Genomic DNA, 16320 nt, shown 5'->3' on the forward strand with positions numbered 1-16320 from the left:
CTGAAAGTTTACATTTTATAACATTATGTGCAGATTGTATTTAAAGCAGAAATATTTAAGACAGTTGTAACCCTATAAAGCTGATGAAATATTAAAACAAGACAAAATACTTTTAACAGAAAGAAAAAAAAAAAGGCGGGGGGGGCGTCTGCGCTGTGGTGTCTGAGGCAGGCGCCGGCTCCAGTGGTCGAGGGGCCCGGGGCTTGGACAGGTCATCGGCCCTGGTGTCCCCTGATGCCACTGCTGAATGTCCTTAGTCGGCCTGGGGGAGAGAGGCACCCCTGCATAGGGTTAGAGACTCGCCCAGTCGATCGCTCCCTTTTCCTAGACTCTGTTTGCTAAGCTTTGAAGAGAACACTGTAAAACCACAGTGACTGTGAACTGCATTACCTCCACCCTCACCCAGACCCTGAGATCCTCCCCAGCAAGTTTTCTTGTCTTATCTCTCGGTACCTTCAGAAACCATCTCATACCTTTTCTGCTCTCATCAGACCCTTTTCTCTCTGAGCAGATCGACCTGCTTCTTCTTACAGTGAGAATAGTGAGGTCGTGACCTGCCCCTGCGCACTGGCGGGTGCACTGTTCCCTCCGGGCTGTGCGTGCTCTCGCTCGTTACTCCCCTCCCCTCTGTCTCTCCCAGCCCTCGGCCCTCCTCCCCAGCCAGCTGGCACGAGTGTCCCGGTGCCCTGTGTGCCGGGGCCGGGGAGAAAGTGGGACGGGTCGGAGCTTCGGGTCTAAGCCTTCAGCCGAGACGACGTTTGAAGGGAGATGAGTGAGATGAGGAGGGGGTCCGCGTCCAGTGGGAGCCCCGCCAGCCCGGTGATGCCTGCGGGGTAACGTCCGTGCGCTCAGCTGCAAATACCCTTGCCTTGCACAGCTGTGGACGAGCAGAACGCCCAGACCCAAGAGCACGAGGGGTTCATCTTAGGTCTCTCCGAGTCGGAGGAGAAGAAGGACCTGAAGTCGGACGACAGAGCGTGCCACGGCGAGGGCCACGGCGAGGGCCACGGCGCTGCCAAGGGCAGGAGCCTCCGCAGAGGTACAGTGGCCCTCGTGACCCGCGGCGCCGCCATCAGGCCTTTTTGTCTGCGCTGCTCAGAAGCTTGCCTTGGGAAGCTTACGGGTGCTTTCTTACGGTTTCTGTGGCCACTTGGAAGTGTAAAAAGTCTCAAACAGGCGACCTGTCTCACATACCACCTCCTTTCGCCTGGTGCAGGCCTGGCGGGACCCTGGGCAGGGGGTGACCTTGCTGCTGGGGCGGCACTTCCCTCTGAACCTCCCTGCGCGCCCGGGGTCCTCACCCAGGGCTTGGGGCCTCCTGGCTGCAGCTGGCCACATGCCACGTTTGCTCCAGGTGGTAAGGGACCACCCAGCTGTACGGGCCACCACCTGGGGACCCCTAGCCCTCCTGGAACAGCCCCAACTCTGTGCGGCCCCCTCGCTCGTGGCCTTTACGAGCCACCGGGAGATCGTGCCCCAGAGTTTCCTCCACCACATTCCTGTGCAGGACTCCCCTCTGCCCATGCACAGACCCCACGGCCCGACTGCGGTTGCAGGCCGCCCCTCCCCTCCCTGGCCTCGTCAGGTCACCTCACATCAGCGCGGCCCCAGCCCCTCCGGGGCCTGTGTCTCTTTGGCGGGTGCCCGAGCCCGCTCGCCTCTGCGTCCCCTTTCTTGTTTCCCCTCCTTGCTCGCTGCCTCGCTCCTCGTCTTGCACACTCGGCCGCGGCTGGTGGCACTTGTGCCCACTCCTCGCTTCCCTTGGCCCCCCTCCGCCTGCTCCTTTCTCTGATGAACGCTGCCAGTAGCTCAGTCGCGTTCTGTTTTCTGTTCTGTTCTCATAGTGTCCAAATCCCCGTGTGAAAAGCTGATAAGCAAAGGAAGCTTGTCCCTGGGTGGTTCTGCCTCTCTTCCTTCGCAGTCAGGAAACCGGGACAGCCTGCCAGCACTGAACACGAAGATCCTGTTCCCCAGTGAGTGCGGCACCGCACTGTGTGTCTGGGGGAGGGGCGCAGGCAGGGCACTAAGCTTTCCAGCTCAGCGCCCAGCTGTCGCTCTGCCTGGCAGTAGTCTGAGGGGTTAACGAGACCAGGCCCCTGTCTTCCAAGAGTTCACAGATCCATGGGAAAGGTAGACAGAATTTCAGAGTCATGTCATGGTATGAAAAGTGCTCTTGTTTATTACAAAGAGCAGACGGCATTCAAATCGTTGCCCTGGGGTCCCAGGAAGATGTCACTGAGGAGGTGATACTCGAGCTGGGTGCTGATGGGTAAATAGGGGTTGGGCTGAGTGAAGAGGGAAGGGCCGGCAGGTCGTGACGGGGAGCCGGTGGATCACCCCTTTGTTTCCAGCATGATTGCAGAAGGAGCACAGCTGGCCACCGGGAGAGTCGGGCCCAGTGCCCTTGCCTTGCCTTCATTTCGCCCAGGATCATGTCAAGGCAGCTCCTGTTGCTTCTTCCCTCAGGGGGAGTCACGATAACACTCTGTGTCTGTAGTAGGAGGGAATGGTCCCTTAACCAGCTTCCTGAGGCCGCTTCGTGAGGCCTGCTGGGCAAAAGCTAGAGCACACGCTGCTCCTGTAAGTGATTGGCAATCGCTAGGTGAATCTCATTTGAATAGAAAGAAAATTGCGGAAGCTCTAGGGAAAAGAGGCTGAGACAGATTTGGTTAATAAGCAGCAAAGATGTTACTGGAAGGGATGGATTGGCAGAATGTTCAAAAGCAGGGCTCCATCTCAGCCTTACTGTTTATAATTTAAATTTTTTAAATTGGTGCAGGTATCTTGAGGGTTCTGGTCACCTGGAGGGTTCCTTGTTTAACCTTTTCTCATGAATTTAGCCTTATAAAGTTGTATGACTAGACCCTACGATTAGTTGCAGTAGGGATCATTTTGGTGGAGTTTCTTAACTTAGAACTATCTTTGTAAGGTCTTTTCTGATGTGTCTCATAGGTGTTGGTTACCACCCGGCGTTCATTTTTGTTCTGTGAATATGGATTTATGACAGCGATTTTTGCCCTGAGACTATTAATTGTCAAAGTTTGGACATTTTTATGCGGTATTTTAGAAACATCTTATTATAATAACCTTCTGAAGAACATGTGGACCATTAGCCTCAAAGACACGACGGCCTCTTCATTTGGGAGCCGCCAGGCAGTACTGTCTCCTGTTTTCTCCCTTACAGATGTTCGCGCCGGGATGTCTGGTTCCTTGCCTGGAGGTTCAGTCATCAGTCGATTATTAATTAATGCTGATCCCTTTAACTCCGAACCAGAAAACCTGTGAGTACGGGGTAAACCAAGGGGGCATGTTGTTAGCTGAATGCTGGAGCGTAGAAAACTGGCTTGGAATTAACTAGAGAAATTCGTGAGCAGCTGCCTGGGTGACCCTTTTCCAGCTGGTGTTGGCCAATAAGGAAAACCTAGTAGGTGTGAGGCGTCCGGGGCAGAGGGTGGGTTGGGAATGTCTGGGAAGGGAGGCGCCGTCCTGGCGCGTGCCTGACCTTCTGGGGCCTCGGCAGGCTTGGAGACTCTGCCCGTGTCCTCGGTCGTCCTCCCCGCGGTCCTTGCTGGCCCTGCATTGGCGCCGCCTCCTGACCACCTTCCTTCTGGCGGGTCTGCCACTCCCGTTAGTGTAGCTCCCAGGCTGGAAGCGCCTTCTCGCCGTGCCTGGGGAGATGCTGTCCTCTGGGGAACGAAGTCCCGACGCTGCTCTGCGCGCCACGTGCTGTGTCCACTGCCCAGCGTCAAAGGCAGTGAGGGCTTTCGCGCAGCTTGTTCTCGTGTGTGTAGAGACCGTTGCGGGGACACATGGTATTTTGAAAGCCCAGCCTTCTAGATTTCCCTTCCTGCTGGCTGATAGCAAGTTCTGGGCAACTAGTGGCTAGTGGCAGCTGGTTAAAAGTTGTCCACCATGTGTGTCCGGCGTGGTGGGGAGAGTAACAGTGAGAAAGGTGCGGTTCAGAGACTCTGGCTTTCGGGAAGCAGAGCTGCAAGCCTGCACAGTGGCAGCCAGTTTTCCTGCAGGGTGGCCTGGGTTCCCACACCTGCTCCAGTGCTGGCCCGCGTCCTTGTCCCCAGCCTGGCACCACCCTCCTGTCTGCTCCTCACGCCGGGGCCTGTCAAGGTCTGTGGTCCTGACCCTTCCTGAGTTGTTCTCCCCAGCAAGGCCAGAGCTGTAGGCTTACATGAGCAGCGCCCACAGAGGCCTCCGGAACTAGATGTGCTGTCTCTTTCTGTCACCTGAGGTCCCTGCATTTCCGCACCTGGCAGCGAGGGCTGTGGTCTCTTCCTTCAGGGAGAGGCTTCTCCTTCCCCTGGGGAGACACAAGCTGCTCTCCTCTCCTCCCTCCCCAGCATGGTGTGCCGGGCCTCGTTCACGGGGGTGAGGGTCCGGAAGGAGTCTTACCTGCAGTGGACCTGGGACGTGGGGCTGGGCTGGACATTTTCAAATTGGGGACTTTGCTTTGATTGGGTCTAGGGACGTTTGAGGGACGTTTTGGGATCCAGGGTGTAAGCACGTGTGAGCGTGTGTGCCACGGATGTCATCAGGTTTAACGTTGCTGATGGGAACGTGAGGTGATGCAGCCACTTTTAAGACAGTCTGGCGGTTCCTCAAAACCCAGGGTTTTTGGGCTTCCCTGGTGGCGCAGTGGTTGAGAGTCCGCCTGCCAATGCAGGGGACGCAGGTTCGTGCCCCGGTCCGGGAGGATCCCACATGCTGCGGAGCGGCTGGGCCCGTGAACCATGGCCGCTGAGCCTGTGCGTCTGGAGCCTGTGCTCCGCAACGGGAGAGGCCACAACAGTGAGAAGCCCGCGTACCGCCAAAAACAAACAAAAACAAACAAAAAACCAGGGTTTCCACGTGGCCCAGCAGGTCCCTTCCTAGGGTTACTCCCAAGAGAAGAGAAAACACGTCCCCACTGAAGCGTGTGCACGAGTGTTCACAAATCATAGCTCAAAAGTGAAGCAGCCCAAAGGCCCATCAGCCAAGGATCCCTGCAGTGGGTCGTCGCTGTTCCCCATTAACCGGGCTGAAGCCCTGAACTCAGGTGAACCCAGTGTTCGTGGCGTGAAAACGTGCTCAGTGATGGGAGCCAGACGCAAAGGGCCACACGCTGTGTGATTTCATTTCTAGGAACCATCCAGAATCTGGAAGTCCGCAGAGGACAGAAAGCAGAGTAGTGGTTGCCGGCGCTGGGGAGGGGTTGGGGCTCCTGGCTGAAGGATGTGGACTTTCTTTTTGGGGTGATGAGCTGTTCTAAAATTGATTGTCGTGACTCTGAATACGTGAACAATCACTATGGAGTTGGACATTTTAAATGGGTAAATTGTATGGTATGTGAGTTATATCTCAGTAATGCTGTTACCTCCCCGCCACCCCCCCCAAAAAAAAACAAAACCAAACAAACAAAAAAACTGAGTTTTGCCCTCAGGAAGAACTGCTTAGAGGCTGGCATGCAGGGTTGTTCTAAATGGCGTGAAACGCTCCTTTGCAGAGAGTATTACACAGAGAAGTGCGTCATGAACAATTATTTTGGCATCGGCCTGGATGCGAAGATCTCCCTGGACTTCAACAACAAGCGTGACGAGCACCCAGAGAAGTGCAGGTGGGTGCCGGCTCCTGCGCACGCCTGTCCTTCGGGTCTTGTGGTGGTTTCTCCTTCTGGCCGTGGGGTAATTTCTGGGGCGCACAGAGCCCTCAGGCAGAGTACAGACACGGAGCCCGAATGCCTTGTCAGAAAGCGGGGCGCATCTGTGTGTCATGGCCACGGCAGTGGCATCTCCATGTCACCCTCAGGTGGGGTTAGGGCTTGCTCCCCCGCAAGGCCCTCGAGCAGGCAAATGCCACAGGAGAGGCCCCGGGGGGGTGTTTCGCTGGGGGTGTTCAGCTCCTCCCCTAAATCACCACGTACTGTCTCCCCCTGGTCGGGGAGAGGACGGAGAGAAATGGGAAGGTTTCCTCCTGGCTGAAGTAGAAAGTCCTCTCCTCCGGGGAGACGTGACAAGGGAAGAAGGGAGTTGATGTCTCCTGCCCCACCCCACGGTGACCGTCACCTGGAGGGCAGACTGTTCAGCTGTGACTTTCTAGAACTAGAGGCAGGAAAGCTGGTGTGTAGTTTGGGCGGAGAACAGCCATTGATGCAGGAGGAGGGGGCCCCTTGCTGGAGAGCCTGCAGACCTGCCCCCGCCAGGTGCCCTTGTCACTCGGAGGGAGGCGGTCACAGTGACACCTGAGGAGTTGCCCGGCAATCCCCCGACTCCTGTATGGTTGGACCTTTCTCGGAAAACAAAATCAAGCATAAGAACTCAAAAACCTTGGAGCTCTGGGGCTCAAGTATCAGAAAAGGCTCAGAGGTCCCCAGGGGGCATCCCTGTTACACAGTGCATGATGGGAGCCCAAATCATTTGAAGATACCCCTGTTAGTCTGAATACAACTGAAAAGGCATTGAAATGCATGTAATTTATCAGAACAGAACAGGTGAGGAGCAAGGCCTCATGTGACATATTTTTAGAAACTTGGGATCCTGGTATATAATCTTCCCTGAGTTTGTATCTTTGAGAAGGTCTACTTAGAAAATGCCGCTTCTACAAATCTACCCTTGAAAAGTAATTGGGAACTTCGGCAAAGAGGCGTTTACCAAGGGCCACTGCCATGTACGTTATAGAGCTCAGGGGTGGGAACAAGTAGAGACCCGTCAAAGGGGTTAATTCAGCGAGTGCTGGTGGGAAGTGCCCCGTTGTGGTCATTCGTGCTCAGGACACAGGGCGGTGCTCTCCGTGCAGGGCGAAGTGCACAGTTACCGCTATTTCAGCTGTAAATCAAGTTCCTAAGGAAATACACTGAAGCATTTATCATCAGTACTTACAGATGTGGGGATTGTGAATTCTCCTTTGTGCTTTTCTGCCCTTTCCAAATTTTCTGTGGTAAGCATAATTTTATAGCTGGAAAAAAATTGTGATTTATACTTTTTTTTGTGAGGTTCTGTAATGTCTTACCTTTTTTACCTCTCAGGGTATGATTACTTTCTTGGCAGTGTTACTCTTTAGCAGAATTTCTGGTCAGTGAATATATCTCTTTAGCCCGTCTCGCGTGGACATGTGACAAGGGCATGTCCTCCTCATCTTAACGGTGTCGCTGCTGGGAGTGATTGCCCGGTGTGACCCATCTGTGATGAGGTGGCAGCAAGGGCCGTAGGTAGCTGTGTAGAGAAAACTGAGACCCACGTCCGTGCTTTGCTTTCCACCCCTAGGAGTCGAACCAAGAACATGATGTGGTACGGAGTCCTCGGCACCAGAGAGCTGCTGCACAGAACCTACAAGAACCTGGAGCAGAAGGTCCTGCTGGAGGTGAGCAGGCGGCCCCCTGCCGGCCCCTCTGCTGACCCGGTGGCCCCTCGGCCTTAGCCCAGGGCGGTGTGCTGGGGGGAGGGAGCCCCCAGCTGACGCCTGGATCTCTCTTCTCTCCTTTTACGCATTTCTACCACTCAGTGTGACGGGCGACCCATCCCACTGCCCAGTCTCCAGGGAATTGCTGTCCTCAACATTCCCAGCTATGCTGGAGGGACCAACTTCTGGGGGGGCACCAAGGAGGACGATGTACGTACGGGGGTGCTGGGCGGCGTGGGCCCGAGCCCAGGGAAGGGGATGGGGGCGGGGTCCCGAGAGGCGGCCCCTTCGGGAGCCATGGAGGAGCCTCCCGCTCTGGGGGTGCTCTGTCAGTGAGGCGGAGGGACGGGTGGAGCGGGGCCCCTGTGCCGGCAGCGGGGGCACAGCGGAGAGCACGGCAGGCAGGACAGGTGTGGTCGCAGGCGTGGCTTGGAATCCGGGCCCGTATCTGGGAATACGGGCTCCTAGGAGGAGGGACACCTACACTGAGACCTGAGGGTGATGCGGGGTTGGACAGGTCAGGTGGGTATGGGGCAGGAGGAGGGAGCAGCGTATGTGAAGGCTTGGCGGCCAGGCAGGGCCGGGTGCGGACAGGAGGCTCGCTGGTGTGTGCGTGCTGGGCGGAGCACAGAGAGGTTAGAGCTCCCGTGGGGCCGTGTAAGCCAGGGAGGAGTTTGGAATTTATGCCGAGAACTCTGGGGGCATTGATAGGTTTTAAACAGGGGCCTGACTTCCTTCGTACATAGTAGCTAATAAAAACAGTTGACACCGGCTGCACACTGAGCGTGTGCCAGTCCTTCTCAGCACTGTGCCCGTTGACGGCCCTCATGAGAACCTGTGAGGAATGTACCTGTGTTAGCCCCGCTAACACAGGGAACCCGGGTAGAGAGACAGTAACTTGCCCAAGCTCCCACGCTAGTGAGTGGCAGGCCTGGGGTTTGATCTCAGGCAGCTGCTCTCAGGCTCTGACGTGGAGACCCGTCAGCAAGTGTTCACCCCATAGCTTCTCCTACTAGTGGGCCTGTCGGGCTCTCGCCAGTGCAGCGGCCCCCAGGTGAGAAGGATGCGCGTGGCGGGGGGCGTGTTCAGGGAAGCTGGGAGCAGAGGTCAGCTCTGACGCCGGCCCTTCCAGACCTTTGCAGCCCCGTCGTTCGATGACAAGATCTTGGAGGTGGTCGCGGTGTTTGGCAGCATGCAGATGGCCGTCTCCCGTGTCATAAAGCTGCAGCATCACCGCATCGCTCAGGTACCGGCCGTGGTCCTGGAGGCTGGAGGGGCCTGGGTGGAGCTGTGGCTCACACACGTTTGGGGCGGCAGGCCTGGCCCAGAGCCGCGCTCTCAGATATATGGGCCCCCGGAGTGCGGAGCCCAGGGGAGGAGGCGCTTTTCCAGGATCGCCCTGGCCTCCGCCTGGTCCAGAGCCTGCTCTCACCTGCCATGTTTTGACAATTAAAAAATACTTTCGAAACTGGGGCTGGCTTGTACCCTCCCTGAGCTCCCTCCCTGACTCACTCTGTGGGTACCATCTGTGTCCTGCCCACCCCTGCTGAGGTGAGGTGAGATGAGACGGGCCTGGCTGACCTTGGGCCCTGGGCCTGCAGCTCTTAGAAGCCACAGCCTGAGTCTGGGAGCAGAGGCCGAGTGCGTGGCCTCGCCCGGCTGCTCGGAGGCCCGGCTAGCAGGTGGCAGGGTGGGTTCCCCATCCGGTACTTCTGGTAATGGGTTGGGAAGGGTGTGTCTGTCGGTGGGGTTGGGGAGGGCGATGTTCTCAGGCACAGAGATGGGGAGTTCATGCTCCCCTGAACCCCAGTCCTTTCTGTCCCCACCATGGGCTGCTTGAATTTCACAATTTTAATTCCTTGGCAGTATTTTTTGTTGAAAAGAGGAGCACTTGTTAGATGTTTGCTCTGTTCTGGGAGTGTCCTCACGTGCCCAGGGACCCAGCAACTCTTGGTGGTCATGTGTCCCCGCCCTGGGCCTGGTGCTGGTGTCTGAGCACAGAGTTCCCCGCACTGCGATCACAGATGGCGGTGCTGGGTGCAGGGCAGTGGGAGCGGGGTGGGGCACACCCCCTGCGCTCCATGAGCTGCGCTCTAGGCGGGGATGCTCTGACCCCAGAGGCTGGGGGGGGCGGGGTATGGTGTCACCCCAGGGGTCAGCCGGCCAGTGCAGGGGTGTGTAGGGCAGGACGGTGCCTGTGGTGCTGACAGCACTTGAAGGCTCCTGGGTGCAGCTCGGTGACGGCTGTGATGTTTGCTCAGTGTCGCACGGTGAAGATCTCCATCCTGGGGGATGAGGGCGTACCTGTGCAGGTGGACGGAGAGGCCTGGATCCAGCCGCCAGGGTACATTCGGATTATCCACAAGAACCGGGCACAGACGCTCACCAGGGATCGGGTAAGACAGACTGCCTGTGGCGCACATGTGCCCCTTCTAGGAGAAGACCTGGAGTTTTTAACGTTTTGTTCCAGGAATTTATTTTTTTTGAAGATGAAGATTAAGTGAACAGGGCTCTAATTCCTAGAACTGCTCCCTCTCCCCCCAGCGTTAAAAAGAATGTCTCCCTTTCTAGCCGGTTATCCCGCTAGTGTCCCAGCAGTGATTATTGTTAGATGTGTGCTCGCAGGAGAGAGTGTAACACTGGCTTCCACGCCCTAGGCCTTTGAGAACACCCTGAAGTCCTGGGAGGACAAGCAGAAGTGTGAGCTGCCCCGCCCTCCATCTTTCTCTCTGCACCCGGAGATCCTGTCCGAGGAGGAAGCCAACCAGATGGACCAGTTTGGGCAGGCAGCGGGGGCCCTCATCCACAGGTGGGTGCCGCCTTCCCTCCGTGGTCCACTCCTCCGCGAGAGCGCCCGGGCCCCCTGACGTCACTGGGACGACCCAGATCCGTGGCTGGGCCGCAGGCGTTGAGATGCCCCTGCCGGATCTTATGTGCCGTCTGCCTCCTTCACGAGGGCTCGGCCTGAGTTTCTGCTAACCCCGGGCTTTGGTATTTTCACTGATGGTCTTCCAGGGATTACTCGGGGTTTATGCAGGTGGGAGCTTCACACCACAGGTGTTTTCAGAGGCAGCTCATAGGTTTTACAGCCTATCCCGGATCTCTGAGAATAGTACCCCTCCTGCCTCCTTTAGCCCCCAGAGAGCGGGTTTGCTCTTAAGAAGCAGACCTTGTAGTTGTTTTGAAAAAACAAAAGCCAACAGCCAAAGGCGTTTCCTTCTACTCTGGACCTTCCAGCACGGTGGTTGCCGCTCTGCCCACTGTCCATTCTCCCCGCCCCCTGCTGTGTCCACCCACCTGGCTCCAGCATGGCCCTTCTGCCTGGTGACCTCTTGGTGGCCACATCCGCTGACCCCCTTCAGCCGCTGTCTGGCGGTGCCTTTGCATTGTGCCTCCCCTCCCCCTGCTGGGAGCCGTGCGCAGGCCGGGGGCCCCTCCATGGCCGTCTAGCTTCTTCCTGGCTTTCTCCTCCTCTGCCTCCTGCTACTTACCTGCTCGCTGTTTTGCAAGGTGTAGGTCTCATTTTGGGCATTACCTCCTTGGCTGAGTTTCTAGAAAAGTTTGGGATTTTGTTGTCAGATTTCCCATTTAAGGCCTCCTCCGCCACCGGCCAGGAAACGATCGGCCGTCACGGGTCACCACGGGCAAGTCGTGGTCTTGTCGGCCCTCTGGGCCGAACCTGGGCTTGTGTTCCAGCGAGGCGACTCGCAGGCTGCTGCTCTTCGGTCTGATGAGCGCCGTGTCTCCCTCCAGCATCCGGGAAGCAGCGCGGTCCCACCGAGACGTGGAGCAGGAGCTCGCCCACGCTGTCAACGCCAGCTCCAAGGCCATGGACCGGGTGTACGGCAAGCCCAGGGCCGCAGAGGTGCCTGCGCTTTTCCGGCCTTTCTCCTGTGGGCCCCTTTCGCCCTCGGGACGTCTCCACGGTGTCTGTTCTGATTCCTCCCAGGGGCTGAGCTGCAGCTTCGTGCTGGAGATGGTGAATAACGTCAGAGCTCTGCGCAGCGAGACGGAGCTGTTGCTGGCGGGGAAGCTGGCCCTGGTGAGCTGGGGGGCCGCTTACTGTGCGCACGGAGGGCAGCCCGCCTCAGCCCAGGATCCCCGGCCTTGAGAATTCTAGGCCCCCCGTCGGAGGGGCCTCAGAGGCCATCTGAGCTGATGGTGTGGTGATGCTCAAGCCCTCTGGCCGCATCTCGCCACGTCATCTCCAGGGTGTCCGAGACTGGCGGACGGGACCTCCTGTATCGTAGACGGCGCTCTGCCCCAGACCCTCCAGGTGCGCGGCCACCGCCGTGGCCAGGCTGGCCAGCCTTTTCCCCGTGCCCAGAGTCGGCTGCCTTCCTCGCTCAGCCCTGCAACCTGGCTCATGAGTCAGCCCTGTGGAGGCGTGCGGCTGGAGTTCGATTGAACCACAGAAGCTAGCTCAGGGCAGACCTGAGAGAGCGCCTGGCCAACCTCCTTGTTTTAAAAAACGAGGAGGTGGGAGGTCAAGGAGGCGAAGTCACTAGAGAACTGCCCTAAGAGTCCAGTTCCACACTCTCATTCCAAAGTACTGCGCTGTCCTGACACGTACCAGCTGCTGCGTCCGTGGCCCCACCATGCTTCCTGCGCTCTGGTGCAGGCAGGCTGCTCCCCCGCTTCCGAGAGAGGGTCCCGAGGAAACCAGAGCAGGTGACCTGTCAGCCCTGCTGATGAGATTTTAGACAAGCTGGGTCTCCCCCATCATTTACGAGAGGAGAGTTTAATTCTCTCACCTGACACTACTTACGAGGGGAGGTTCTGAGTCTGGCCCTTCAGTGGCGTGGGACTCAGTTTCCTTGCAAGTTTTTAGAAAACTCTCTGAGAGCAGCCTAGCCCCTGGAGCAGACCTCATGTCTGGGTGGGGCTCTGCCATGGCCCCAGCTCCCTGCCGGTAACCAGCTGTGTCTCTTCCCTCCCTGCCTGGAGCAGCAGTTGGATCCCCCTCAGAAGGAACGGCTCACGGCTGCCCTCGTCGAGATGGACCAGCAGCTCAGGAAGCTGGCGGACACCCCCTGGCTGTGCCAGCCCGTGGAGCCTGGTGATGAAGAGGTATGTGGGTCACAGGGCTTCAGCGCGGCGTCCCTGGACACAGTGGCGCTCCCTTCAGTGCCTGAACTCACGTGCTCTGTGCAGCTTTGGGATTAAGATGGTGTTGGTCCTGCAGCCCCTGATCTGGCCTCCCACACTTCTCTTTTAAGATGCCTTCAAGGCACAGAGATGAACTTCGGCAGGTAGGAAGGAATTGGGAATTGCTGTTAAGAATGACCCTGGTGACTGGGGCACAAGTTGCCCTCGGCAGCAGAACTGCGGGGCTGTCCAGGACATAGGTGGAAAGAAGGCTGAGCCCAGCCCCACTATTTGCCCCCAGTGTGGAGGCACATCAGTTGGCTAAACAGCAACTTCTTGGGAGTTTGTTGTTGACAGGGGCAGAGTTGCTGTGTTCAAATCACAGTCATGCTTTTCTGTTGTGCGTATTTAGAGATGCCAGCTTGCACAGGTCTTATAGCTGGGACAACAGATGGGACCCTGGGCATATGTGCCCTGGGGGTAGTGTCTCCTGAAGCAGGAGAGGCAGGAAGAAGGCCCTGGAGAGGTGCTTGTTGTTGAGTGGTTGGTTTTTGCGGGCAGCATCTGGAGAGGGGCAAACCCTAGATGGCCTTCCTCTCAGGGGTGGAACAGAGGTGGGCCAGGAGAAAAGTTCACCAGGTAAAGAACTGCTAGACACGTTAGGCGCCCCTGCTGCTGGCTCGATTGTTAGGACCCATGGGCAGCAGTAGGGCGAGGGGACGGGGGGCCAGCAGTCCAGAGCTCTTCTTGAACATGCGGCGTTTGTTGACAAATGTGCACCCCACCTGGAAAACTGACTCAGAGGCCTTCCAGCCAAGAAACAAAACTCAGCAACTGAAGAATGAGGACATTTTGGTTCAGAGGGCCAGGCCAGGCTCATCAAAATTTGTAGCTAATTATAAATATAGAAATTTCATTTAAAGAAGATTACTAAAACAATACGTAAAATATTCAACAAATGTAGCAGTAACCTAGGCCTGTGATTCCAGATTATGTTGTCAAAGCCTGTGAAGTGTGGGCAGTGCAGTGGGGAGACAGGGAAGAGGACATGGATGGGAGTGAGGGCACATTAAGTCCCTCCTCTTACGGTGGAGGAAGGTTCATGAAAGTTCTTGACTTTGATAATTAGAGAAAGGTAGTCAATTATGTTTTAAAAACTTAAATGTAGTTTTAAAGGTAGCTTTTAGTAAAATTGAAAAGGTGTATGTCTTTTTGAATCACCACAAAAGACACAAGCAAAGTGTAGTCTGTATCATAAAAGAAAATAAAAGAAGTAGTAAAGATGGAGCTAACAGCATAAAAATAAGAAAATAGGAAATAATATAACTGCTCCTCTTAAAAGCAAATTATTCTTAGATTGTGCTAAAAAAAAAAAGAAATCTAACCAAATACTAGTCACAGGAGCCCAGTTTTCTCTTCCATACCCTCAATAAAAAATTGTGACCCAGAAAGATTAAAAATAAAACAATTTCAAGAAAACACAATAAAAAATCCAAAGTAACAATGTAAAAATAGAATTGCATACCTAAGGCAGTAAATGATAGAGGATCACTTTATATTGGTAAAAGATAATAACCATATCATTATACTATATATTGTATAATTCTGAGATAAACTTATGATGGTTATAATGATAAAATCTTGTCCTAATATAGCATTTAAATGAGTTGTATTTCCCAATATGTGAGATTTTTTTCTAGTAAGTTTTTTGTTACTGATTTTTAACTTAATCTCACTGTGTTCAAAGGCAGTTGTTTGTATGTTACCAGTCCTTTGAAATCTGTTGAAACTTACTTTATGGCCCAAAAGGTGGTCAGTTTTTATAAATGTACCTTATATCCAGTTGTAATTATTTACGTCATTAAGTCCTTACTTTGTTTTTTATTTTTGTGTCTTCTTGATCTGTCAGTTACTGTTGAACTCTCTGACCTGTGAATGTAGATGTCTCAATTTATCCTTGTGGTTTTGTGTATATTTGCGGTTATGTTATTGGATGCATACAAGTTTCATCATTATATAAAGACCTTTATTAATTCTTTTTGCTTTCAAGTCCACTTGTTTGGTATATTCTTTTTCATACTTTCACTTTCGCGCTTTATTTGGAGTGTCGCTCTTATAAATAGCATTGCTAAATTTGGGGGTTTTATTCGGTATAATACTCTGTGTTTTGATTGGAGAGTTCAGTCTATTTACATTTATTATGATTCTGATATTTAGATATATTTTTACCATATTTTATGCTTTCTGTTTGTCCCATTTTTTTTTTTCTTTGCATTTCTCCTTTTCGATTGATGAGTCTCTCCCTCTTCCCACAGAATTCTGGTTGTCCCTCTACTAGTTTGGAAGTATGTACTCTTCTGTCTGTTCTTTTAGTGATGACCCCCCAGATTTTAATCTTTACGTGCATAAAATATGTAAAGCTACAACTTCTTGAAATGATAGGAAGCGTCAGAATCCCAATTTTGTAGTGTGAGCTATCCCTATCAGTCCGTGATTAATCACATAAAACAAACTGTCACAACATCTGAACAAAGCAAGTTGATAGAATACGTATGTGTAGAATATATATACAAGTATATATCATGCTTCTCTATAGAGAGAATTTTATACTCTGCAAAGAGGGAAAATGCTTTCTTTTCTGTTGCCCATAGGACATTTTGAAAATCTGATCATTTTCTAAACTGGGACTACTACTGATGGTATGAAACTCTCTGTTATCGTTGTAGAAATTGAGAGGAAGCGTTTAGAAACTTTGAAGCACTTGAGAGGGAAACTTTATTTACGTTGAAAATAATAAATTTTTTTTATAAATTTGTTTATTCATTTATTTTTGGCCGCATTGTATCTTTGTTGCTGCACTTGGGCTTTCTCTGGTTGCAGCGAGCGGGGGCTGCTCTTTGTTGCAGTGCACGGGCTTCTCATCGGGGTGGCTTCTCTTGTTGCGGAGCATGGGCTCTAGGCACGCGCGGGCTTCAGTAGTTGTGGCACGCGGGCTCAGTAGTTGTGGCTCGCGGGCTCTAGAGCGCAGGCTCAGTAGTTGTGGCGCACGGGCTTAGTTGCTCCGCGGCATGTGGGATCTTCCCGGACCAGGGCTTGAACCTGTGTCCCCTGTGTTGGCAGGCAGATTCTTAACCACTGCGCCACCAGGGAAGTCCCGATAAAAAAACTGAGGTTTGTATTTTGTATGCCTTTTGGGGGTTTCATTTTTCTAGTAATTTGTTTTACTTTCTTTCATTCAAGTACCAGTCCACTATGGAATGGGAATTTTTAACGCTGGTTCTTTTCCAGGGGTAGTTTGAGCAGCACAGCTCTAGACCACAAGGAAGCCTCAGATACTAACTCAGAACAGAAATTGTACCAGCTGTAAACCATGGCCCCTGTGCTCCCAGTGCGCTGCCCTGCGCAGGTGGGTCGCTTCTGCCTCCGTGCAGATTCTTCAGTGAAGACAGGGAGGGCCAGGATTTTCTTTAGTTCACGGGCAGGGTAGCAGCTGCTGCAGTGGGAGGCCCACAGCCTGGTGCCCAGTTGCATGGTGACCAAGCACCTCAGTTTATTTGGGACTGTCAGGTCTTAGTACTAAAAGCCCATGTCTCAGGGATTGTGTGGTTCTAAAGCTTTAAGCCTAAAAGTGTTTTCAGAACAACTATCACCAAATGCCATGCAGCCACCATGGAAACAAACACAGAGCACCACGAGTCCCCCCTGGATGGCTGACCTGAATGCTGCCTGCCTGGTGAACCCTCTAAGCCACGTCTAGAGTAGCCCTAGTTTCCAGGGTTCCTAGATGTGGGCTGCTGAGACGGAGCAGATGTTAGTTCTTGCAGTAGTAGGTGGGAAATAGTA

General features: G+C 54.0%; 1 protein-coding gene across 9 annotated transcripts in view; it reads left to right on the forward strand.

The window, feature by feature from the left end:
- The window catches only part of DGKD (diacylglycerol kinase delta), a 109896-nt gene that overhangs the window by 86751 nt on the left and 6825 nt on the right, over positions 1-16320 (forward strand). For 6 of the 9 annotated variants that reach the window (XM_079924183.1, XM_079924186.1, XM_079924185.1 and 3 more), the window contains 12 exons: positions 878-1039; positions 1845-1973; positions 3185-3281; positions 5498-5608; positions 7254-7350; positions 7492-7599; positions 8522-8635; positions 9651-9785; positions 10047-10198; positions 11143-11254; positions 11339-11431; positions 12340-12459. In XM_079924183.1, the coding sequence (XP_079780309.1) occupies positions 878-1039; positions 1845-1973; positions 3185-3281; positions 5498-5608; positions 7254-7350; positions 7492-7599; positions 8522-8635; positions 9651-9785; positions 10047-10198; positions 11143-11254; positions 11339-11431; positions 12340-12459 (1430 nt within the window). Of the gene's footprint in view, positions 1-877; positions 1040-1844; positions 1974-3184; positions 3282-5497; positions 5609-7253; positions 7351-7491; positions 7600-8521; positions 8636-9650; positions 9786-10046; positions 10199-11142; positions 11432-12339; positions 12460-16320 lie in introns of those variants that run through there. The other 3 variants (XM_079924180.1, XM_079924184.1, XM_079924188.1) reach the window with 3 other exon arrangements.

This window comes from Stenella coeruleoalba (assembly GCF_951394435.1).
Source record: "Stenella coeruleoalba genome assembly, chromosome: 6".
Classification (NCBI taxonomy): Eukaryota; Metazoa; Chordata; class Mammalia; order Artiodactyla; family Delphinidae; genus Stenella; species Stenella coeruleoalba.